At 59.5% G+C, this 25,738-nt stretch overlaps 1 protein-coding gene across 1 annotated transcript; it reads right to left on the reverse strand.

Annotated features, from left to right (window-relative positions):
- On the reverse strand, positions 1-25,738 carry VIPR2 (vasoactive intestinal peptide receptor 2). Its single transcript, XM_037049526.1, has 13 exons — positions 25,560-25,738; positions 23,722-23,821; positions 16,512-16,619; positions 15,630-15,727; positions 9,385-9,482; positions 4,556-4,697; positions 3,998-4,148; positions 3,312-3,372; positions 2,811-2,880; positions 2,222-2,313; positions 1,491-1,620; positions 1,362-1,403; positions 1-1,073 (listed from the first exon to the last, which is right to left on the reverse strand). Exons 1-13 carry the CDS (start codon positions 25,620-25,622, stop codon positions 900-902), a joined length of 1,329 nt encoding a protein of 442 aa, XP_036905421.1. The 5' UTR covers positions 25,623-25,738; the 3' UTR covers positions 1-899.

A 25,738-nucleotide genomic window follows, 5' to 3' on the forward strand; every position in this document is an offset into this window, starting at 1 on the left:
AAGATTTATGGAAGTGCCTACCCGCGGCAGTGGTGGCAGCGTACACACCCACAACATTGTAAATGGCATGCTGGCTCCAGTGCCCGCGCCCAGTAACGACCGATAAACAGTTGCCTGCCAGCGCCCTGCACGCCTGACACCCAGACCTGCCTCCAAGGCTGCCAGCCTGAAGGCCCACGGCCAGGACTGCCGTCGGCCAGCACTGCACAGGGGAGCCCAGTCCACTTTTACTTGTCACAGTAATTCTCCACTGAAACAGAAACGACCCAAAGATTGTTTTCTTCAAGGAGAGAATAGGTTTGCTCCCACCAGATCAAACACCCTGTTTCCGGGGGTGCTCTGGTGACCGAAGGCTGTTGGGGGGAAGGACTTGAAGTGACTCTGAACGTCCATTCCACAGTCAAGGGGCCCCCGAAGGCAGGGACCCCTCAAGGGGTGACACGCTGCTGCTGTGGCCTTTGAGGAAGGAGAGGGGCACCTCAGCCTGCAGGAGCAACTTCAGGGGAGTCCCCCGCCAGCTTCTGTGTCCTGCAGACAAGCCGCAGCCCTGGTGAGACCGGGGTGGGGGTAGGGATGGGAGCCATGCAGAAGGGGTGACCCTCTCCCTCCAGGGGCCCGGCTCCCGGCCGAGGAGAGACATGGAGCTCAGAAACCCCTCGTCTTCCTTGTGCAGCCGCTGGACCGGAGTCCGGGGTCCCCCGGTCCTCCCATTCTCTTTGAAAGTGGGTCCATCTGCACAGCAACACGTAACACAAAATCGCCTGCACCCGGAATTTCACAGTGATTAGAGTTTAGTCCCCATGTGTCCCGCAGCAACCCCGGCCCCCAAGCTGGCGCTGCATGACTCTGGCCCTGGGCCCCCTGGTGGCTGCGTCACTCTGGAGCCGGGCTGGCCGGCACTAGATGACCGAGGTCTCCGTCTGCAGGAAGGACGGTGTGCGGGAGCCGCGGGGGACGGGCAGGGTGCTCTCCGAGCCGTTCCTGGAGATGGACAGGCTGTGCAGCCTGTCGCCCCGGCCGGAGGGCCGGCTCGGGCCCAGGCTCAGCCACTTTCTTCTCAATTCGTTCTGCACCTGGGGGTCGGGAGGGGACGCTTGGGCCATGAACTGCAGGCAGAAAACACTCCTCCCTCCTGCCCTTCCTGCTCTCACCCCCGCCCCCCATTGCGTCCCATCAGGCGGAAGGGAATGGGCTTGGGAAGAGGGGGCACAGGGAGAGAGGGGCGGGGTGGTCAGAGCTGGCCCTGGTCGTTTGGACCAAGAGACCACAGCCGCGGGGGCTCTGGGTGCAGGCGGGGGCCCCTCAGGACGTCCCCACAGCCTGCGCCTCTGTGCATGGGCCCGAGGCGGGAGAGGGCTCACCTCACTGTTGAGGAAGCAGTAGAGAACCGCCACCACCAGGCCCTGCGGACGAGGGGGCGTGTCAGGGGCTCGGCACACACACTGGGGGGTGAGGGGCAGGACGGGGGGGCGGCACCCCACCACACGCACCTGGAAAGACCCCAGGCACAGCTCAAACAGGATCTGGTACTTGGAAGAGATGCCAATGGGAAACACAGCAAACACCATGTAGTGGACGCCAAACAGAGGGATGAGCAGCAGGGTGGACTTGGTCAGCCTCCTGGCAGGGAGAAGAACCCTGAGTGGGTACAGGGGGCAGCGGAGGCCTCGGCTGGGGGGCACCCCACCACCAGCTCATGTCTCCCCAGGCTGGAAGGAGATGGGTGACAGGGACCTGCCCCAGGTCGCAGAGCTCTCAGCCACTGCGATGCAAGCCCAAACTGAGCCCATGGCTCCAAGCAGCTGGACCAGCCACTGCCCACTACACCAGGGGCGGCTTCACACTGGAGCCCAGAGCTGTATTTTTCCTTCTACATTCCTGACAGAAATTTATGGAACCATGCCCGTCACTGAGCACGAGACCTGAGGGTGCAGGAAGAAGGAGACAGAGACCCGAAGGAGGCGGCCGAGGCAGGGAGCCAGCCGGCACGCTGAGGCGCAGAGTGGGCGGCACCGGGACCATGGCCCCGCCTGCCTCAGGGGGGCGCTGTGCACAGGTCCCTGTAAGGCGCCCCTAAAAGCCGCTCTCAGGCCACGTGCTGGGCACTGGACTCAGGACTCCGGCCCCCAGAGCCCTTCTGCTCCCCACACACTGGCTTCGTCCCCCCAGCTCTCGGTTTCCAGGCTGTGAAGGCAGCTCGGCCAGTGGACGTGACACTCACTTGTACTGTGACTGCTCGCTGCCGCCGACGTCTGGGGACATGAGCTTCTGCAGCAGAATGCGCACGATGCTGATGAACAGGACAAAATTGACCTGCGGAAGAGACACACGACTGCCGCGGCCGCCCCCACCCCTCCTCACAGCAGGCGGTGCGGCCAGGGCTGCGGAGGCTGGGCCCCTGAGTCCGCCCCTTCTCGCCAGGACGGGCCCAGGCCCTGTGTTCACAAAGGGCCGGAGCTCTGCCCCCCCGCCCCCCATCCACCCCGCCTGCAGCCCGTGGTGTGCTCCCCGAAGCGGCAGCCTGCACGCAGGAGCTTGGAGAGGGAAGGGGACAAAGGGAAATCCCGCTGGGCCCTCGCCAGTCCTAACAGGTCAGCCTACTTGTCACTCCCCAGAGGCGCGCCCCTACACACGAGCTCCTTCTCTGCTCTGTCCCGGCGTCCTGTCGCTGGGACCTCCGGGGGGAGGAGGGACAGCGTCCACGCCGCCCTCCTGCGAGGTTCTGCTCTCAGACTGAGGGGGACGACACCTGCTCTCCCCCCGGGGTGCACCCGACAGGCGACTCAGGCTCCCATGCCCCAGTCACTTACTACAATGGAAAGTAAAATCGGTGCCCGAATCACCCACCAGGGGCCGCTGTGCTCATTGGTATCCCAGCAACTGCAGGAGAACGAGGAGGAAACTCGGTCACCACCGCCGCGTGCGGCCAGTGTGCTGCCTGTGGGCTCCCCTCCCTCGCGCTGGTGGGCGGCTGCCTGCACCAACCGCCCCCAAGGCCACTTCCTTGGTCAGTCCCACGTGCCCCCCCCTCCGCTGCTCCATGTGGCCACACTATGATGGTGCAGCTAGAGACCCTTTTGCCATCTGTCCCTATCCAGAGATTTTTCCGCTTGTCCTTCCCCACGTCACAGTCTGGGAGCCGGAGGGGGGGACCCCACAGTGTAACTCAGCAGCGGGGAGAGGGGCAGGTGAAGGCCCAGGAAAATCCCGTAACTCATGGGTCTAACTCAGGGGCAGGTGCAACCCAGACTGTGCGAAGCAGAGAATTGCTCCAACTTTGGGGGAAGGCCCCCCCTTTAGAAGTCACTCACCCCGTGTCTTCTAAAGACAGTCTGGCCACAGTCCACGCGCCCGTGCACACGGTGGGGATGCCTGTGGAGACATGCCTGGTCACCCACAACCCCGCGGGCATCCATCCGCCTGCACCACTGAGGATGAGGGCTTTCTGGCGAAAAGGTGACGTGGGGACTCTCCCCAAACACACACGAGGTCAGGCCCGCGCCTTGTCAAGCAGAGGCGGTGACCCAGCACGTGTCTGAACATGGACCCTTCAGGGGCCTGACCATGCTCAGCCTGGTGCATGCTGTGCCTGGAGTGTGGAGGGGACGGTCCCGGCCCAGTGGGCGGGGTGGCCCTGGTTGTGGCAGGTGTCCCACAGCACGGCCGCCCCTCCAGGCCCAGCTAACGCCAGGCTTTGTTAGCAGGTGCCCCCCCCTCCTCATTCTATTTCCTGACTTTCCCACGTCAGCCTTGCTCCAGCCGTGGGGCTCAGCGCAGTTTCAGCCCCGGCTCCGGTTCCCAGCAGTGTGAGGTGTCGGCTGCGGGAATCTCCAGTTGTCCTGGGAATGCTCTTCCTGATGTGACCTGAAGGGCAGCCCAGGGGCAGCCCGGTGCCTTCTGAGAGGACGGGAGCCAGGAAGCTGGGTGGTCTGCGGGGAGGCCGACGGGGTGGGGGGCGCAGGGGCACTCGGAGGGCGGCAGGGGCGGCCGTCCTTACCCCACCCGATCAGGAGGTAGGCCGGAAAGCGGCGGCCGGGGGAGAAGATGGCCACCAGGAGGGTGTGCAGGTACAGCCCCTCCACCAGCAGCCAGTAGAAGTTGGCCATGATGCAGTACTGGAAGAAGACCAGGCTCAGCTTGCAGCCCACCTGGAACGGCACAGGGCGAGGGGCTGCCACTGCTGCCCGGGACACAGCGCCACCTGTGTGGGCGAGGAGCCAGGACCCCTGCCCGGCGGTGCCCACTGCAGGTGTTGGGGGGAGGGCGCTGGAGGGTGAGCGGCGGGAGTGCCCCGCAGCCCTTCGTGACTGTGACAGTGAGCCGAGGCACTCGCAGCTTCGGCTCCCGCCTGACCTCTGCCCTCCCCACCTCGTCCCCACCGTCCTGGTCCCCACACCCCAGGCACCCCCTTCTCTCTCCCTGTTCCTCCTCACTGTCCGCACTCTTAGCAGGAGATAAAAAAGGGAAAAACAAGAGAAACCAGCAGATGAGCTATTTCCCGAGTGTTGAAGGCCCCTCCCCTCCGTGGAGGACGCTTCCTGGGCGACAGCCTTACCCAGGAGGACGGCCGGTCCGGGCAATGCAGGGTGCCCGAGCTGGAGTACAGGACGTCGTCCTTGACCAGCACCGAGAGGGCTCGCAGGATGAAGGAGAGGAACAGGTTCAGGTGGATGTAGTTCCGGGTGCAGTGCAGCCGCCTGGATGAGGGGGGGTGGGGGACAGCGCAGAAAAGCAAACACTTGTTCTGTGACTTTGCACAGTACAGAGCTCCTGAACAAATTTAGCAAGGCTGCTGAAGCGAGTTAGTGTACAGAAACGAACTCCTTCCTAGAAACAATTAGAAATGGAATCTGCGGTCATTCGGTTGGTTAGGGAGTCATCCTGATGCCCCAGGGTTTCAGGTTTAAACCAAGGTCAGGGTGCAGACAGGAAGCAACCAATGATGGATCGATAAATGCACCCACAAACCAATGTTTCTCTCTCTCTAAACATCATTAAGTAAAAAATAAAAGAGTAAAGGAGAAATGGAACTTAACAAAATACATAAAACAACATAAATACCTGAAGGTGACTGTGAAAAGATGCTCAACCCTCTCCCCAAACCCACAAAGCACTGTTGAAAGAAATGAGAAAAACCCACACAAATAGGAGCATCTACTGTTACCACAGGTTTGAATGATTCATCTACTGTTACCATCAGGGTAAAGACCCTGATCTGTGGGTTCAGTGCAATCCAAAACGACATCCCGTGGAATCGGTAAACTTTGTAAGAAGGGGCGACCGACAAGCTGGTTTTTAAAAATTCATGCGTGAGCGTAAACGGCCGAACTCCTCCTGAGGAAGAAGCGTGTCAGCACACGCTGGTGGAGGTCAGAGCTCGTCTCCGTGTCAGACGAGGAGGCAAACAGACCACAGGGCACGCAGTCCTGTGATGTCGTCACAAAGATGGGCTCAAGGACGGTCTTTTCAACAAATCGTCCCGGATAAACTGGGCACATGCGCTGAAGACAGAGGGAACTTAATCCCCACTTCAGGCCACACACAAATGTAGACGGCAGCCCTGGCCGGGTGGCTCCGCAAGTTGGAGCCTCGTCCTGTACACCAAAAGGTTGCAGGTTCGATCCCCAGTCAGCAAGGAATTGCTCTCTGCTTCTTTCTCACACCAATGTCTCTCTCTGTCTCTCTCTCTCTCTCTCCCCCTCTCTCTCTAAAAATCAATAGACATATCTTTGGGTGAGGATTGAAAAAACTAAATGACAGATGGGTCATACATGTAAACAGGAAAAGCGAATGTAATAAAATGGCCAGGTGATAACAAGAATAGGCCAAAAATTTCATAAACAGGACTCAGGAAACACTGACCACAGAAAACAGATGATAAACGACTTCATTAAAATCAACACTTTTCTTGATCAAAAGACCCATTAAGAGAGTAGAAAGTCAACTCACAGGACTGGAGATAAAATTTCTAATATCTGAAAGATTTAGAAACATCTTTAAATCATCTTAGATGTTTCTAAACATCTGACAAGGTTCTGCTATGTGACTCCTAAATATCAATTTTTAAAAAACAGACACGACAGAACAGAAAAGTCAGCAAACACTTGAAACAATATTTCAAAAAATACTTCCAAATATGCAAATATGAAGCCACATTCTATAGTGCTATTATTTATAGACCCAACTAGATGGCTAAATATTAAACTGACAATAATAAGTGGTGGCAAGGATGCAGTATGAATAGAAGTCCCACACACAGTGCTGTCACTTTGGAAAAGTAGTTGGTGGTATCTAGAAAAACTTGGCTTATGCATAACCTATGACCAGTAAATATAATGTAAATATAAGCATTGCTATAAATGTGTGCACATGTGAACACATACATGCCTAAAGAAGTGTGTGCCTATGTGCAGCAGAGAGTGCATAGGAATATTCAGAACTGCGGGTAGCAGGTCCACACCAAAAGCCAACACACACCCACGAGCAGCTGAAGAGATAAACACACTGAGTTCTCTTCCCAACACAACGAGAGAACAGGATAAGCACATGCAAAAGCGTGGAGGGGCATCCCTGCAAAACTCCGAATCAGAGCCCTGAGACCAGAGTTCCCTTTGTGAGATTCTGAGACAAAATCTGTCTGCAGTGACAATGCCGAATGGTGGCTTCCTCCTGGGGCCGCTGGATGGACACGGGGTGGCCACAAGGTCGGCTTCCAGGGCAAGCGGGGCCCTACGCCCGACCTGGGCATTGGGAGACATGCAGCAAGCTGCCCCGGGAAGCCTGGACCGCCCCGCCAAACGTGTTTCAGCACTGCCGCTGAGCCTCAGCCCGTGAAGACGTTCCGTGGGCTGAGTTTTCCTCGCTGTCTCCGCAGTAATTCTACAGCTGCTGTGACTCCTCCTCTGTGGTCCCAGCTACTGTGGGACCCTCCCCCCACCCCCCCACCCCCACCCCCCACTCCTGAGTTTGGGAGCTCCGCCCCCTGCAGAAGCCGAGTCTTACAGCCCAGGCTGCTGCGTTTCCTGCGGCTTCTCGGCTACACTGCACTGCACTCATTTCTCCACATCGCCTCTTCTTTCTCTTCTCCTTTCCTCCTTGTCCTTCCTGCTCTCCTGCTCTCTCTCACCGGCGTCTCCCCGCCGAGTGGCCGTGGGGTTCCCTGCCAGCAGACACGAGTGCACCAAGCTGCCCTGTGGTCTTCGATGCTCGTCAATCATTTAAAAATTCACCTCCCATACGGGTCTGCGAGTGGACACTGGACGCAACTCCAAGTGTGGCCCCCAGACGAGCTGGGTGGCCACCTGCGTTTCCGAGCTGCTGAGAACGGACTTTGGAGGCCCCCCTGCTCCCCAAGGCGGATGGGCTCTGCCCTGGGAACGTGGGCCTCCTCCTCCAACCAGCAAAACTGGGCACCGGGAGCACTCACCGGGCGGGGACACCGCGGGGGCTAAATGATAAACACCTGCGCAATGCCAGACACGACCTGTGTGGGCGATGGCCGCAGTGACTCCCACACCTGGAGGGTCAAAGTGGCCGTGCCAAGTGCCTGGGCCACGGGAAGCAGCCACCAGGAGTGCCCAGTGACACCCAGGCTGTGCGCTGGCCGACCAAGCCCGCACCGCCCTCCAGGACCAGGGTAATAAACCCTTTCTCTGTGCTTAAAATAAGGACGCGGTCACTCACTGCCTGTGTGCCTTACGGGGCTGCGGTGGGGGACCCGTCCTGGGAGACCGCAACGCACTCTCTTCCTGGGTGCAGTGGCGAGGCAACGGAGCGTGTTGTTTCTACGAACCCATTGCCTGCACAGCTGTCCGGGAAGGGGCACCAGGCACACCCACCAGGTGAGGGCAGGCGGGACCAGCGTCTTTGGGGCCGAGGCGCAGCGCCAGCTCTGGGAGCCGAGTGTAGCAGCCGTGACCTGCAGACTCGGCCGCAGAATGAAGGACCTCCAAGGCAGAGTGTCCTTTCTCACTCAGACTCTCACCAGCAGGTGGCTGACGACGCCCACACACAGGGGGCTGTGTTTCGTTCCCACGGAACCGTTTGAGGCTCTCGTAGAGGATCACGTCCGTATTGTCAATAAATCCAAAATGCTACCAGGCCGGCTCATTAAATCCGCCCCACGGGGCGAATCCCAGGAAACCGCCCATGACAAGGACACGGGTTGTTCAGCTCTTTCTTTGAAAATAAGTAGAAATGTTTCTAGTTCACGTTGCCCGGGGCCAGCTTACCCGCCTGAATTTTTCTCTAGAAACCTGAAGATTAACAAATTCGGAGTAAAGCACAGAAGATAGTACAACAAATACTAATTTTGTATCAGTGCTTTTTAAAAAAGAACTAGAATGTGATAGATGTTGCCTGCGGTCTTTAAAGGGCCTTCTGGGTTGAAGGAACTGACTTGTTCTGAGACTCAGCAGCCGCCCGACACAGGTGCGCTGCCTGAAAAAGCACCAGTATAATATAATTAATATAATTTAATTTAATATAATTTAATCACATCTGCTGGATTTCTCAGCTCTGTTTTTCACGAGTCTTTGCTCATTTTCTTTCCCTTCAAGTGTGGGTCTGTTAGGGGTTTATTTGTTAGGTTCTAAAGACCTTCCGTCTGCTATGCTGCTGATGTCATCCCAATATTGGGCGGCATCTGAGCTGTATCTTAGCGAAGAGAAATAAGACACGTGGCAGTCAAAACCCCATTAAAATTGGCCACGTAGCATGCATTCCACTCCGTGCCAGTGAGGCTGAAGACACGGGTTTAACCCTAAGCACCTCTCGGCGCGTCCTAGACCGAAGCATCTGTCTGGGGACTGAGGCCCCTCCCCCAACCCTGACAAATGACCTATGTCGTCCGTTACCACAGAAGGCGGCTAACAGTCCAGGGGGGGTGGGGTGGGGACTTGAACGTCACTGCCACGGAAACAGGCAACATGGAGACAGCTCACCTCATACCCTGGGGGTCCCACTGGCAGATGCACAGAGAGGCCAAGTCACCTGTCCAAGGGCACACAGCTGCCACTGGGCTAACCCACGGCCCAGACCTGGGCAGTCGGACTCCCTCCTCCTACCCTTGAGCACAACACAGCGTCTCGCAGCAGGGCGCCAAAGTGTCAAACACGCACATTGCTTCTGTATTTTCACCGTGTTTGCAAAACAGCTGTATTTGTAAGTGATGGCTGGACCGAATTCCTATCCAAGGTCAGTACTCTCTCTTCCCACAAGGAGGGCGAATGTCGGAATAAAAACCGGGACAGCCTCCTGGGCGCTGTGCAGGCTCAGTGCAGCACGGGCTCCGGCCGAGACTCCTCTGATGGGCTCCTGGATGGTGAGCGGACCACAGTCCCCTGTCCCAAATTCTGGGCAGAATTGCTCGTTTGTGCCACTTACCTGAAGAGGCAGAGAATTATGCTTCCGGTTGTCAGGGAGACCAGGGAGACGCTGTAGCCCAGGGTGTAAATGGCCTTCACCAGGACGTAGAACGTGATCTGCAGAGAAAGACTGTGTCAGCCATCGGCGGCCAGCTGGGGACCGAGGGCCGCTTCCCAGGCCCAAAGCTGCCACTCTCTTCAGGAAGGGCTCTGGGCTGCTGGCCACCTGGGAACCCCAGACAGGCCCTTGCGCCATTCAATGCTAATTTCCTCTCGAACCCGGACACTTTCCCCTCAGATTCACTGGGCATGACTGTGGATGGTTTCCGTAAGGCAGGTATGTGGGGGGGGGGAGGGGACCTGCCACCATCAGGGACCCTGGAGCCTCCCCAGGGGAACCCCGCACCCGCACTGGGACCAGCGACCAACCCCGTGCCCCCACAGCGTCCAGACCCCGGGCAGCACCTGCCGCCTCTTCCACGTCTCTTTTGCCCAGAAAACGCTCAGCTCAAACCTGTGGACAGTTCAAACCTCAGGAATGTGCCAGCACTCAGATGACCCCAGGACCCCGAAGACGCCACAATCACCACCAAAGAAAGAGGAAAACCCAGAAGTTGCAGGAGGAGTTGAGGCCCTGGCTGGCATGGCTCAGTGGATTGAGTGCTGGCCTATGAACTAAAGGGTTGGTGGTTCGATTCCCGGTCAGGGCACATGCCTGGGTTGTGGGCCAGGTCCCCAGGAGGGAGCGTGTGAGAAGCAACCACACATTGCTGTTTCTCTCCCTCTCTTTCTCCCTCCCTCCCTCCCTCTCTAAAAGTAAATAAATAAAGTCTTTTTTTAAAAAGGAGTCAAGGGACACAGCTAAACCCCACGATCTTCCCCACGCCCTCCTCCCACGGCAATGACCCTGATTTCCAGTGAGAAGCAAAGGAGGTTCCTGCGGGAAGCAAGGGCGTGTGCGCATTCTCTCCTCTAATTCCTGGGGTCACTGAGAGATGGGGGCGAAGAAAGGGCTGCGACACCTGCCCCAGGGCGACTTCCTTCCAGCTCCGACAGGTCGAGGGGTCTGGGAAGGCGCGCCCTCTTTTCGGCTCCGAGGCTGCAGGGCTCCCCTGCTTTGTTTCCAGCAGAAAGCCGATGGCCGGCGAGGGTGTGGAAGACGTCCTCGGAAGCTGTGGTTACAGGTCTGTGTCCGAGTGAGGGGCCGCTCCCCATCGCTTTGCCTTGTGAAAGAGCTCAGTTGGACATGAAATATTCCAATCCTTTTAAAAGCACAGAAATGGAACACAAGCAGCAGACGTGCCGACGGACGCCAACACTGCATCGAATGGCGAGGAGGGGCGGTGGGGTTGGGGGGCGCCCGGGTCTCCACCTCTGCCTCCACCTCTGCCTCCTGCCCTTCCTGCCGCCCGCGTGGCTGTGTTCAGTCGCACACACGCTGCTGCGACCTTTGTCCGCAGGTGGCCCCCACGTCAGTAGGGTCACCTCTGTGTCTTCACACCTGTCGTCCCAGGCCCCGTGGTCATCAAACCCTGGCAGAGTAGGGAGGGCGGGTGGGAGGGTCCCGACCCGCAGATGGGGAGCGAGCCTCGCAGAGCACTGGGCCGGCGTCCTGGCCCCTCTCCCGCAGAACAGAAACGACAGCAATGCCGCGCCCTTCTTCTGGGCCCCTGACCGGAGTCTGGACCGTGGAAACCTGCGGTTTCTCTGAGTCCACGGAGCGTGTGAGACAGAGGGAAAACGTGTGAGAAACCAGGAGTGGGTGCGCACCCGCGAGCCCCAGCGCACGGGCCAGCCACCTCCTTCCCTGGTGTGGCTGCTGGCTGCTGCTTCGGTGCAGGGACCCTGTCGACCTGCGAGTCCCGTCTGGTTCTTCCTCGTCTGCCAGGTTTTCCCAAGATGCACGGCTGCTCTCTGCAGACCCCCCGCAGCTCCGTGGGAGCGGGAAGGCCAAACGGCATCTCCACTCCTGGGCGACACGCTACCGTTCCAAGGACACAACGCTCAGGCTCTGGGAGCCCTGTCCTCGTGAAACAAAGTGAAACCTAAAAACCCAGCCAGGCAGGCGGCGTGGCCCCAGGGGCTCCTCGCACGGCTGCACCCGCCCCGGTTCCCCTCGAGAACAGGTGCAACTGTGCTCTCCTCTCTGAAACCCTGACCTGACCCGAGGCACCAATTCTGGAGGCAAACGCAGCCCTGGAGCAAAGCAGCTGCCGGAGCAGAGCAAGAACCCGGGGCCGGGACCTGATGTGGATCAGCAACAAGAACTGAGGAGGAAAGAGCCCGGCCCCTGGGACACTGGGGTCCGTGATGAGGAGGATGGGGGTGGAGAGGGCCGTGGTGCTCGGTGATCCAGGCGGCAGCTCCTCCTGCCCTTGGACGCAGAGACGCCGCCCGTGGACCTGGTTCCAAAGCCGAATTAGATCAGCAACCGTCAGAGAGCATCGCGGGTCCCACGGCGCTGAGTGGTCCTCGGTGACAGGCCCTCACCATCCTCACAGCCCCGTCCCACCCGCCTTCAGGCAGGCTGCTCGGCGTGGCAGGGAGAGTCCCAAAGGGCCCTGTGGGGGCCGTGCAGCCAGGTCACGCCCGACATGGGCAGAGCCCTGAGGGTGAGTGCTCTCTGCTGTCAGGGGATGGGGTGCAGACGTGAGGGTGGAGGGAAGAGTTACGGCGGGGCCTGAAAGCGGAGAGGCGAGAGCAGACGTATTTTTAGGGATATGGCATAATATGGAAGAAATGTGTCCACTTGATGCATGAAACGGCTAAAATGCCAAACAGTTCTCTCGGCTAAATATAGCAGCGTGTTCTTTATTTAAGAGCGATGTCAGCTAATGCATAACACAGGAGGCATCCCTCGGAGGTGCCTGCGTGTCCTGGGGCTGCTGTCTGTCTGTCCTTCAGCATGACGGCCGGGCAGCAGCTAGGGCAGAATCACACGTGGGGCCGAGAGGTAGCCGGGAGGGCAGGTTCAGCCCTGGTCCTTCTAGATTCCTCTGGAAGGTTCCAGACACTCGGGCGGAAGGGTCCGCCCTGAGGCCCACGGAGACTGTGCTGGTGCTCGGTCTCGAGTCATTTCCGTTGTCAGTGGCTCTCAGCACCCCTGGGCAACCACACGGGGGACGCTGGGCTGCAGGTGGGAACCAAGGCAGGGATGTGGCCTGTGACGCAGGAGGAGGGGCAGGAGAGCCCGGGGCCCGAGGGTGGGCGAGCGGCCCCGTGACTCCAGGCAGAGGGACCTGGGCTGAGAATGCAGCTGTGGATGACCTCAACTCCCGTGATGGGGTGGGGGGCCCCCGAGAGGGTCTCCAGGTCCCTCCCGTCCCGCTTTTCCGCAGCGTTCAGCAGGGGACGAGGGACAGGGGAGAAGGGCTGTGGTGTGATGGCTGGTTTGGTGGGAGGGGACGCAGAGGAGGGAAACCTGGCCTGTGGAAGGCGGGACGCGGGTGGGCGCTCCCGAGATAGGCCTGCGGCTTCAGGGTTTCCCTGCACCAGCAGGTATGGTACAGGGCGCACCAAGCCCCCCCCCAACCCCCCCAGGTTTCCCGGGCCTCCTGGGGTCCAAACTGAGAGGCGGCCCCACCCAAGCCCCTTTTCCTTCACGGGGCTTCACCTCCTGACTTCATTGGGTCTACAGAGCCCCTCTCCACATGTAGCCAAACCTGCGGCTTGTGTGGAGGCTATTTTGTTTCCCCTGGACTGTAACTGATTTAGAAACCAGAGAATATCACACACACACACACACACACACACACACACACACACACACACACAGCACCTGGGGCAGAACTCAGCTCCGTGAGAGCCGGAAACCCCACGAAAGTCACAGGCCTGGGAAGGTGGTGAGTCAGTGAGGACTGACATNTCCGCATGCAGCCAAACCTGCGGCTTGTGTGGAGGCTATTTTGTTTCCCCTGGACTGTAACTGATTTAGAAACCAGAGAATATCACACACACACACACACACACACACACACACACACACACACACACAGCACCTGGGGCAGAACTCAGCTCCGTGAGAGCCGGAAACCCCACGAAAGTCACAGGCCTGGGAAGGTGGTGAGTCAGTGAGGACTGACATAGGGGGTGTGAGTTCACGAGGGGCAGGAGAACCGGTCCCCTCCCCGGCCCCTGCCTGCCCTCCACTGCTGGGGGACTCGGCCGGCGCCTGTCCTGCCTGGGACCGTCCTGGCCCCCGGGCATCTCCGCGCCTCTCGGTTTTCATCTTTGGAAGATTTCCCTAAACGGCTGAGTATCCAAAGTCCTCATGGAAGCAGCAGTCGGGAAGGACAACAAATCATTTTGGTTTTGTGCCGTCATTCTCTTCACTTTCGAGCCTTGAAACATTTTGACTTTCTAATCTGTTAGCAGGGCCCATGCATTCATGACATTTGCAGAATGGATGAAAGTTTAATTCCTAAGAAAAACAGCTCTTTGGCCTGGGTGGAGGAGCAACGGAATTTACAGCTGCTCGGTGCTTCATGCAGGCGGGACCCAGTGACCCCAACGGTTTTCCGGACAGTGTTGCTGGGAATGCCACCCATGGCGTGACCCAGGGGACGAGGACAAAGCTGATGTGGCTTTGAATGGCAGCCAGCTCCCGGCGCACCGCCCCCCACATCCAATGCTCCTTCCAACCTCATTGGGTTCTTATCCCCGACAGCAGAGTCAGAACACAGGGGGGTGAACGAGAGAAGCAGCCCACCCTCCATGGGGACCTGGAGCAGGCCGGCAGGGAGGTCTCGGACACTGTGCGCCTCAGGCCACACGTCCGTCCTGAAACCTCCGTGGTGTGACCACTGGGCTGATGCAGACACGCCTGCCAGATGGGACAGGGGAGTCGAAAGACATGAAATGGCTGCTGCTCGGGCTCCCTGCCCACGGGAGGGTCGTGTGGGACGCACGCCGTGGCTGCAGTGGGGCCGGCCGGGCCTCGCTAGGGGACCCAGGGAAGACCAGGGGCCTTGGTGCCGCCGCAGTGAAGGACTCTCCCTGAGCAATGCACGAACCACGGTGGGTCACACCCCATCGGGCGGATCAAATCGCAGCTGGACCCATGGCTGCAATGAGGATGCAGTGGTGACCAGAAGGACAGCGGATGGCGAGGGGGAGGGCGAGGGGAGGAAGAGGGGGGTGATTCCCTGCACTGAGCCCCGAGAGTCCTTTTGCTTCAGTGGGCCCCGAGTCTAATCTCTGGTTGGGGGGCCCGGCCAAGGGCAGGGGTCCCTCCTCGTGTCTTTGGGGTGAGCGGGGTGGCTTTCAGCAGCACAAACCCCCTTGTTGGTCCCCGACCCCCCCAGGGGCCCTTCTGCCGGCTGAAGGGACTGCAGGTGCCACCAAGGGACTCAGAGGAGTGTGACACACATGTGACACAGAAACACTCATTTCGGTGGTCGTGCAAAACAAAGAAATCGAAGGAGCGGGGTTCCAACAGCCCCAGGTAAGACGTGTCCTGACCTCCCAGGCTTGGCCACCCCGTCCCCCCAGTCTATGGGTGGCCACCATAACGTCACATAGAAGTATCCTGTCTCTCCTGCCCCTGGGCTACAGGGGGACATGAGCCAGCCCAGAGGAGGACAGGGACCTGGTTTTCCGGGGACAAAGCAGAATAAAGCCACGCTGGCCCTCGGCCAGTGTTAGGGCTGAGAAGGGCGGAGAGCAGGCCTGGGGTGGAACCCAGCCCATGGTTCCCTGAATGTCCCCGGAGAAGGGACTCACCGTGCTCACCCCTCCTCATCCCCTGGTACCACGCCGGCGCACAGTGCCCCACCGGGGGGACACCCCCAGCAGGACCCAGCCTGGGACACGAGGGACAGGCCACCTGCAGCCAGTTGGCCCCACACCCCACGGGACAGACTCCGCCCCTGATCTGCAGAGACTGTGTGGCGTTGGGGCTGGCAGCGCCACTGGCTGGGGGCCAAGGAAACATCCCTGCGGCTTCTCTTGTGCCCGCCCACACCCCGAGCACGTGGATGGAGGTGGAGAGGCCCCAGGGGCAGAAAGGAGGCCCCTGGGGCCTGGTTTCAGGCAGGGGGTGGTTCCAGACACTGGCTGCAGGTGAGGAGGATGCGCCTCTCCTGCCCCCCAAATCCCAGGCCAGCAGGTAACGCCCTGTCCTCAGCAGGCGACAAACCCCAGTGACCCTGCTCCACGTGGCCGACCAGCCGCAGGGCTGCCACTGCGGCAGGCGGGGCTGTCCCCATCAAGTGGGCTTCCAGGGACCGGGAACCCACTGGGGAGGCGGGACCCTGGGGGCCTTACCTTGCCCTCGTCCTCGGGGTCACCGTAGCCGCACGCATCCATGAAATCCGGGAACATCTCCGACCAGCCGTCGCCTGTGCAGTTCTTGCTTATGTTTCCTGGAAGATCAGTTCTGATGTCGGCACGCGCAGGCCCCAGGGACAGACAGAGCCCGTCCTTCCCACATCTCCCTCTCCCGACCCCATCTCAACTGCAAGGACTTGGAAGTCCCCGCGACACCTGCCCGGGGCAGCAGTCAGTCCCACCCCCCTAAATGCCAGGTGTGTCTGCTCTTTTTGGTTCTTGCAGACGAATCTCTTCACGCTGCCAGAGTCTGGGCTGTTTACAACAAAGCTAAACAAAACCACCTCCGGGGAACCAGCCCGGAGACTCTGCGTGGAGCGAACCTCAGCCCCCATTAGCAGGCCTCAGGTTCTGAAAACTCAGCGAGGCAGCGGGGCCCACAGCCCAGGAGGCTGCTCGGAACGTGGGGCTGAGGAGGGCCGGGGAGTCAGCCTTGGCCCTGTCCCTGGCTGCAGGCCCCTGTGGCGGACCCTCGCTGGGGTCTAGGAGGCTGTGTGTACACTTCGTGCTGGGCCCACAGCCCCCATCTGCACGGCCCCCCACACCCACCTCGATGCTCAGGTCCCTGTGTGCATATCTGGCCCACACACGGGACCCTCGCTCACCCGTCAGCCTCCCCCTGCGGCATCCCCCAGCCGGCCTGAGGTGGGTGACCCAGCGGGACGCCTTTCGTCCTCTGCTCCCCAGAACCAGCCCGACACACGGCTGCTCCCTGACCTGCCCAGCGAAGGGAAGGGACACCCTCCGTGGGGAAGCCGCCGCACCCCGTCCCCTTGACGCAGACCCACCACGGGAGCGCAGGGAGACACAACCAAGCACCTGGTCTGCTGTGAGGGCTGCTGAACACCGCGGGGCAGGGCACCGTCACCGTCTCGCCGATGTCCGCTGGGCGCCAGCACGTGAGGTTGTCCCAGACGCCGCTGCAGGCTGCAAGGGGACAGAAGGAGGCGGGGGGACCGGGCGTAGGGTCTGCGTGGGTGCTTCCCAAACAGCAACCCTGTTCGTTAGACAATTATCTTGCAAGTTATTTTTGTGTGTGTGAGATAATGTGCACCAACAGCATCGCTGAGAATACGCGTAGCTGCGTGTGCATTTGTATCGGCTTTGGGAAGTCACCGGGCCTGTGGTGGAAGGTTCTGGAGTGACCCAGCGTGCACGGCACACTTCTCAGTGGTAACAGAATCATGAAAACTGTCCTGCTGGTGTGAGGACATGGTACCTCCATGTCTGAGTCTTGGGGCTTCGGACCCCCAGGACCCCCAGGACCCCCATTTCTGGCACTAAGATGTCAGACCAGAGACAGCTGGCAGCACCCCTCCCTCCACGTTTAAGAGCAAAGAGCACCAGCAACTCCCCATTCAAAACCTGGCGTTTAGCCATGGCTGGTGTGGCTCAGTGGACTGAGCTCTAGCCTGTGAACCGAAGGGTCACCGGTTCGATTCCCAGTCAGGGCACAGGTCTGGGTTGCAGGCCAGGTCCCCAGTGGGGCGGGAGTGCATGAAAGGCAACCACACACTGATGTTTCTCTCCCTCCCTCCCCATTTCTTTTTTTAAAAAATGGTGAGAATCAACTAGTAAATGGTGGTTCACATGGTGCCGCAGCCCACAGGCTCCCTGCCCACTGCCAAGGGAAAGGAGGAACCCCACAGTGCACGTTCTGGAGGCCTCATTGGACCGGAGCAGCAGGAGGGACAGTGTGGGACATAACAGGCCACCACCAGCACTGTGTGTGGTGGGAACAGACAGCGAGGACTCATCCTTCCTAAGAAGGTTCCATCCAAACCGCAGAGAGGCAGCCCCAGTGTCCTTGGAGGGACCTGTGAGCTGGCCACGGAGGCCACAAGCAAAGGGCACAGAGGAGAGGGAGGCCAGCTCAGAGGCCCAGGGCCTCCACAGTCGTCCCTCCCATCTGCCTCACGAGCTTGAGTACTGGTGCTCTGCGTCCCCGTGGGAAACGAGGAACCACACAGAAACTGGAACGGCAGCCCTGCAGAGCCGCCGTCCTGGGGGCAGGTCTGCGGGCTGCCTGTGTCCTGAGTCCCTCCCACCGAGACCACACTGAAGGGGACCGTGTCGAGTGGGGAGGTGCCCACCGCCCTCTGAGCTCCAAAGGCCTCATCCACGTCGGAGCCTTTGACCCGTTTCTGACTCCCAGCCCCCAAGTCTGTCACCAACATGAAGGACTCAAAGCCAAATGCAATGACTCACCCCCTCAATGGGGCTGGAAAAAATNGCCACGGAGGCCACAAGCAAAGGGCACAGAGGAGAGGGAGGCCAGCTCAGAGGCCCAGGGCCTCCACAGTCGTCCCTCCCTTCTGCCTCACGAGCTCGCGTACTGGTGCTCTGCGTCCCCGTGGGAAACGAGGAACCACACAGAAACTGGAACGGCAGCCCTGCAGAGCCGCCGTCCTGGGAGCAGGTCTGCGGGCTGCCTGTGTCCTGAGTCCCTCCCACCAAGACCACACTGAAGGGGACCGTGTCGAGTGGGGAGGTGCCCACCGCCCTCTGAGCTCCAAAGGCCTCATCCACGTCGGAGCCTTTGACCCGTTTCTGACTCCCAGCCCCCAAGTCTGTCACCAACATGAAGGACTCAAAGCCAAATGCAATGACTCACCCCCTCAATGGGGCTGGAAAAAATCCCTTTTAAACATGGCTTTGTCTTTCTCTGTGAGCCCGGCCATTTGCTGGAGGCGGAATCACAGCCAGGCAGGCGCCCCCTGTGGCCTCGGAGTCGGTCTGAGGGCCGCGCTGCAGGCCAGCCCCCTGAGGAGGGCACTGTCTCTGCGGCTGTGTCCTCTTCTGCACGTGCTCACAGCAGGCGAGCACACAGGCCTGTCTGCAAGTGCCCCAGGGTGGGGGGCCAGAACCCTCTGTGAACAGCCTCTCCTCCCTGTAGATGCCCCAGGCTAGTGGGCGCCCAGGTGTCCAAAGACCGTGTCAACTACTGCCCGCCCTCTGACCTCTCCCTGCCCAGGAGCCCAGGGCGCCCTGAGCAGCTGTCCCACCTCAGGGCCTCGGGTCCCCATAGAGGTCATTCTGTGGCCTGCGACCCAGACCAGGCTACTCATGGTTTCCCCGCAGCCCCTGCCCTGCTGAGGGCCTGCTGGCATGTTCGACCCCCTGCCCAGGGACCCCCCTGCACAGGCCCCCGTTCCTGCACCCCGAGGCTGTCAGTCCCAGGAAGGACCCAGGGTCCCGTTTCCCGAGCTCAGGGAGCCGGGGCTGAGATGGAGAGTCCGCCCGGGGGGCTGCCAGCAGCAGTGCCGCGGTCACACAGCGGCTCCGGCAGCTGGTCCCAGGCTCCGCGCCAGCCTTTCCTGTGCTCGAGTCTCCGCAGAAGTGACCTCGCCGCACAGGGGCTGAGGGGACTCGAGCAGGCCAGCGTGAGCCCTGGGCACAGTGGGCTCCGCAACTGTGAACCACCCACTCCCTGTCGGGGGACGTCCTCTCCGGCTCTCTGCAGCCTGTGCCGGTGGCCCATCACAGATGCCCAGGGACTCTTGGTCTCACTGAACCCCAGCAGATCTGCCACTTGCAGTGGGGACCCAATTCCTCCCCAGGCTCCTGCTTTCTGTTGTTTGAAGGGTGCACTTTACACCATTGTCCTTAAAATACTGGCCGGAGAGACTTTCCTTATGGGAAGTGCATCCTTGCAAGCTCAGCTGGGCACCGGCTGGTGCCGCTTTGGAGAGGCGGCGGTCGGGGACGGAGACCGGTCCTGGCAGACCCAAGCTCGGAGCAGCGTCCCGAGGGGAGACTCGGAGCACTGTGGTGGGCGGCTGACAGTCTTAGGGCACCGTTCAGGGTGTGACAGTGACCAAAGTGCCCCCGGGGACAGAAAGGAGAGAAGACGGGGTCCAACCAATAAGCTGCATTCTCCCGACGTCACGTAGCCCGTGGAGGAGCAGCCGCCGCGCCCACCTGACACCTGCCGTGACAGGGATTCGTGTCTCCACACATGTTGTCACACGTCCACAGTGCCTGGGCCGAGCACGAGGGCCTCGAGCCCCAAAGTGAGGCTCGCAGCTCCCACGGGGCCTCGGCGTGGGGACGGCGCGCAGGCCGAGCCTTCAGCCCCCAGAGTAGCAGCTGCACCAGCCCAGCTGTGAACCCTGGACACCTGCAGTTGACACCTGGATGTCACACAGGTGGAAACCTGGCCCCACAGCACAGCCAGCGCTCCAAACGCGTTCAGATGCTGCTTCCCAGGGTGCCTGCTGTGCAGACGACCCTGGTCACCCCAGCACCCTGCCTAACTAGGGGGCTGCGAGCGCCCCACCCTCACTCACCCAGATGTGAACTGCAAGGTGCGGCCAGGATACTGTTTGCTGGGACGCAGCCGCCGGGCGCGGTGCTTTGGAACTGGGTGTAGCAAGGTTTTATTTTGGGGGTGACGGTTCAGGCAGGTTTCAGAGGTGGGGAGCACGTGCTCGAACTTGAACTAACACAAAACCAACACTCGAAACTCAGAACTGACCAAAGCTGTTCCCCAAAGAAAATGATTTTTTGTGGGAGCCTACAGAACCCCCGACTGCTCCTGTACGTTTGGAAAACATGCTGAATGCAATGAACCCCGAACATCAAAACAAGCGTGGTGCCCGTGGCGGGGGCCCCAGGGGGACGGCACCGAGGACAGGCAGACACAGCGAAGGCAGGGGAGCACGTTCATGCTGCTCCCACCTCCAGCAGCCACACCACGGGTGCCCTCGGGAACCCATGTGAGGTCCGTGTGAAGCTGTGTGTGCCCTGTGCACGGCTGGAACCGGCCTCCATGCAAGAAAACCGAGAACACGCCTGCACTGCAGTGTGTGCTGTTGTTGACCTTTCCACCCTGGCCAGGTAGCTCAGTGGGTGCAAGCGTCGTCCATGCCCCAAAAGGTTGTGGGTTCGATCCCTGGTGGACACTTCTCTCTCTCTCTCCCTTTGTCTCTAAAATCGATAAACAAGTCCTCAGGCAAGGATTTAAAAACCAGGCACTGTTGCCTAATAACGCATTAAAAATCCCCAAGGCCTTCCCTTCAGGGTCTGCTGACCTGGGACCTCTTGGTGCCAAATGACCTTTGACAGCAGCACTGAGAAGGCCTCGCAGCAGGGACTCGGCGGAGCCCACAGGACCCTCCGTGTTCTTCCAGGAAAACGTTCTGCAGATTTATGCTCAGGACTTGGGCGACTTCCCAGGATCGGCCCGGCACATCCATCCACCAGTGTTGTGACGACCATGACACACCACCCTCCCATATCACAGCCGGGCGACCCCATGTGTCAGAACAGCCCCGTGTGGAGATGCCCCACCCTGCCCGCCCCCCGCCCAGGAACCATCAGAGCGCTCAACACCTGCGCCCCGTGTGCCACCGACGGTGCCGCCCCGTCCATCTCCCACAGCCACAACTCCCTGCCTGGTGACGCCCCACCCTCGGCTCTGTTGTCCCCTCCCCATTGAGCTCCGGGAGAGCACCCATGGACCCCAGGGGACCCTCTCTGCCATCATCTGAAGCCCTGTGCGTCTGCCCCATCCACCTGGGGAAGGGGCTCAGGGGCAGCGAGGCCACAGGCTGGGGACGTTGTTCGTGGAGCTGTGCTTGCAGGTGTCGGTGGCCCAGAGGTGTCACGGGAGTCCCAGCCGGTGCAATGAGTCTCGGTGATGAATCGACATCAGGTCACAAAGCCAGAAACTTTCTCACAAACTGAATCCTCTTCAGAAATGAAAGGGGTGTTTGTCTGGATTTCTGTGTTAGTTTTGTGTTTGTGTTTGTTTTTGACTTCTTGTCAGACATGCAAATCGCCTCATTAGAATTGAAAATTCTTGGTTTCTTGCATCGGACGCCCTTTCACACCAATTTCTTAATCCTGCAGATTTAGCATCAGCTAGAGACCTCATCTCACTTTTAATGCCGGGAAGCAAATGTCTGATGTTGACGGAGGGATCCCTGTCCATCCAGTGAGAGGCTCGTGCAGCCAGACGAGGCTGCCTGCCCTGGTCTGTGACTCCGGTGTCCCGGTGACTGGGCACTGCTGCCCGCCCAGCATCTGAGCCGTGCTAACTGGAAGCAGTAGGAGGAGGAGCTGGAACTCAGCGCATAGGCACAGGCTGAGTCCCTGCACCTCGGGCTCGTGGTTGCTTGCGTCCGGCTCTTCCTGCGGGGCGGAAAGGCGCGGCCAGCCCCCCCACCCCCATGCGTTTTTGCTCCAGAGGCGACAGTGACTATGGGAGCCTTCACACCGGAAAACACCCAGGGACCGAAACTGTCCCTGCAGGAAACTGAGGGACGTGACTCCCCGCACTGCGAGTGGGGGCGCTGCTCCACGGCCTCGACCTGCAGCTGCTGTGGCCTCCTTTCTGCTCAAGGTGAGCCTGGTGACTCACGGTCTCGGCCCCGACGCTGCCACCCCCACATCCGATGTGGGCACACACAGCACCCCGAGGAGGCCTGGACCCAGGCGGGCGGGGCCCAGCAGGGATGCAGGGATGCCAGTTGCAGCCGGCCATCAGCCACGCCCAAGCCGAATCTACCTGCTGCCTGCACGGCTCTCGAAGTGCCACATGCAGACGTTCCGGAGATCAGGACATTGTACGTAAAGTTTGCTTTTCCAATGTTCTCTCAAAATGGACAGCTGGGCAGTTCAGCGCCTGGGTTTCCTCGGAGTGACAAGTGAGGGCCGTGAGGAGCAGCAGCTGTGCCCCACAGCCACCCTCCAACCTTCGGGGGCTGTCCGCGCCCCCCACCGCCCCCCACGTCCTCACCACCTGTGGACTCGGCTCCGCGGTGCCTCAACAGCCTGACAGGTGAGCCCGTGCCCAGAGTCTCCACACGGGACCTGCGGTCCCGCCACTCCCTGGCTGATTCTCAGGCTTTACACTGTCTCCTCTCAGCCTCCCCCTTTCTGAACCTCCCCATTGTCACGGGAGGAAAGGGGCCCTCAAGGCCGTGATGGCTGTTTTCTCGGGACCCGTGACTCACCCACCCTGCGGCTGACCAACGGTCAGCGCGCGGCTTTGCACGGGATGCACACTTGGATCCCCCCGCCGCGGGGCCCAGCTACTTCGTCCAAGCAGACCACGAGCAAGACTGCGCCAGAACTGTGCGGGCTGCCAAGTCTCAGCGCTTCGTGGACAGGAGGGGCCCTGGGCCCAGGCCTTGCTGTCAGCGGAGGAAGTGGACAGCCAAGACCCTCGGTCCAGAGCGGCGCTGTCCAGTGCGGGAGCCATGTGGAGGATCCGACTGAGGTACACTGGGTTTCTATGACTTAGTACACTTGTTAATGTTTCACATTCATTACTAGTTGAAATGACAATGATTCGGGTCTATTTAGATACATAAAATGTATTGTTAAAACAAATGTCCTGTGTTTCTTTTTACTTGTTTTTTTAAGATTTTATTATGTATTTTTAGAGAGAGGAAGAGAAACAGCAATGTGTGGTTGTCTCTCGAGCGCCCCCTACTGGGGACCTGGCCTGCAACCCAGTCATGTGCCCCGACTGGGAATTGAACCAGTGAGTGACCTTTTGGTTTACGGGACGATGCTCCAACCAAGCCACACCAGCCAGGGCTCTTTTCACTTGCTTTCATGTGGCTCCTAGAAAAGGCGAAGTTAACTGAGTGCCCCCGGTCTGTTTCTGCTGGGCAGCGCGAGTCTGTCACGAAGCCCACATCGGCGGCTCTGGGCTGAGGCCCTCCAAGCACACCACACTGTGCCAACACATAACCTTGCCTTGACTCAAATCTTCCCCTTGAAGAGGACGAATTAAGGGCGCAGAACAGGGGGAAAGGCAGCTGAAGGGCAAAAGGTTTTTGCTCTTGTGTGCACTCTGGGTGTTACCCCAGAACCTTCTGAGTTTATGAAATGAATGAGGAGGACCTTCTCTTCCATATGAGATTGACTGGAAGTGTGTTAAAAAGCCATGGAAATGGATCTTTGGGGGGGATGCAGCTGGCTGTACAACACCTGTTTGCCCAGCCAGGCTTGTGCCATGTGCTCGTCGGCTTGCCTGTCTCGGGCGCCAGCCACACTCACCAAGCCCTCGCCTCACCTTTGGGCAGGTCTGCCTGGGCCTTCAGGAGCTCTGCACACTTGGTTTCTTCCTCCTGTATTTCCAGATGCAATCGGCATTCCGGGGGAATGCTGTTCACCTGGCCAAGGTTTAAAAAAAAAAAAGAAAGAATGAAAAATTCCCTCATAGGAAGACAGTGAGGCAAAGTTTTACACACACACACACACACAAAAAAAATAAAAATAAAAAACCCTGCAAAGCACAGAGTTTTAAGCTGCTTCCAAACTAACACTCCTCTAAGGGTGACTGCCTTCCTACTTCTGGCACGGTCATTTAAAAAACGGCACGATTTCCTTTGTGAGGGACTTACGAGACAAACACCAAACCTAATAGAATTTTTCCTGAGCGGGAAGACACGTTTACAAATGCAGCACATTGGGTGTTCTCGGTGCGGCAACGTGGACGCTCTCTGCAAGCCCACGACCTTTCAGTTCTCAGGTCCCTAGTCCACGCCCCCCCTTGCAGTCACCATGAACACAGATTTGCTCATAAGACCACCTGCCAGGGGCCCAGGGGCGCAGGGGAGCTGGGCCCCCCGCCCCCTGGAAAGAGCCCGGGAAGGAGAACTTTGTTCTTAGGGCCTTTGGGCCACACTGGAAACTCAGCCTCAGCGTCAGGGTGAAGGAGCTTTTCAGAAAGATCAGAGGGGAATTGGGGGGGGGGGCAGTCACGCCGCTCCTCATGGTGCCAAAGACAAGCCCAGGGCTCTCCATCCTCCAAGGTGATATTTTGCTCTGTTTCCACAAAGGTCAGATGTCCCTTTTCTTTATCACTGCCCCCCCCCCTATATAAGTGCTCACAGCACGTTGGCTGGACCCTGCCCACGTCCGGAACAAAATTCTACTTTCACTAAAGAAAATTGTCCTCGGGGGCCACCTACATTCACTGTCCCGCTGTTGTTAACACGACAGAAAGAGGTCCGTTAGGGTTCCAACAAGGGATAAACTTTCCTAAAATGATTAGGAAAAGAGACATGTTGCTGGACCTTTGGCCACCCGTATCCTCATTAAAAGAAAAAAGACCTGGAGCTTGTTTCCCACCCCTGGTCACTGGGCTTCCCACAGGCTGCCTTTTCCTTCCCCCAACAGATGGAGGGTAAATGTCAGGGTTAGGGAAATTCTACTGACTGAAAAGGAAAACAATTTTTGTTCAGGTAATAAAAGACACTGCAATGCCTTACAGCACAGAGCAGCGATCACTGATTCGGGGACATCTTAGAAATTAAAGCGGCATCAGCCACAGTAATTCTGGGTCCTTTTAACCAACCAGTGTTTTCCACGCGCGGAAACCGGCAGCAGGTTTGGGGTTCGGGGGCAGGTCCACAGCCCCTGAACCCCCGGATTCGGCCATGCGGCCTCGCAGCCGGAGGCCTGTAGTGGATCCTTGGGGGCGCGATTCTGGCTGCGACAGGCACCGAGCGGTAAACACGGTGCGCAACCTTTTCTTTCCTTTCTTAAAGGTCTTCAAAGGAAAGGAAGAGTTTTTGAGAAGAATCTAGCGCTCTAAGCGAACAAACTTCTGTTCAGCGTACCGTTTCCCCCGGTGCTCTCACATAAGGATAAAAAAACAACACGTCAAAGCAGAGTGTCCCCAAAAGGAAAGTGTCCTGGGCCGCAGCGCGTCTCTCTCTGCCACAGAAACAGGTGTCGGGGGCGACCCACCCGCGTTCCGCTCTGAGAGGCGAGGCGCGCGCAGGCGGCCGCTGCCCGGCCGGGGGGACGCGCCGCGGGGACCCGGGGTCCCGCTTCCAACGAGTCCAGGAGTCGGCGAGGGGTCGGAAACGCGTTCTGGGCGGGGCGGGAACCGGGCGCACTCACCGGGCCGAGCAGCCAGCCGCAGCAGGTCAGCAGCGCCGGCGGCAGCAGCGCGGGCGCCCTCATCCCGGCTCCGCGGCGCCCACATGGGGCGCGCGGCGCACCACCCACGGCTCCCGGGACCGAAGTCCAGGCTTCGAGCCCCGAGCGCGGCGCGCCCAGCAGCTGCCACCCGGCGGTCC

The sequence above is a fragment of the Sturnira hondurensis genome, unplaced genomic scaffold, assembly GCF_014824575.4.
Source record: "Sturnira hondurensis isolate 20B ecotype Veracruz unplaced genomic scaffold, ASM1482457v3 Scaffold0006496, whole genome shotgun sequence".
NCBI classification, from domain to species: domain Eukaryota; kingdom Metazoa; phylum Chordata; class Mammalia; order Chiroptera; family Phyllostomidae; genus Sturnira; species Sturnira hondurensis.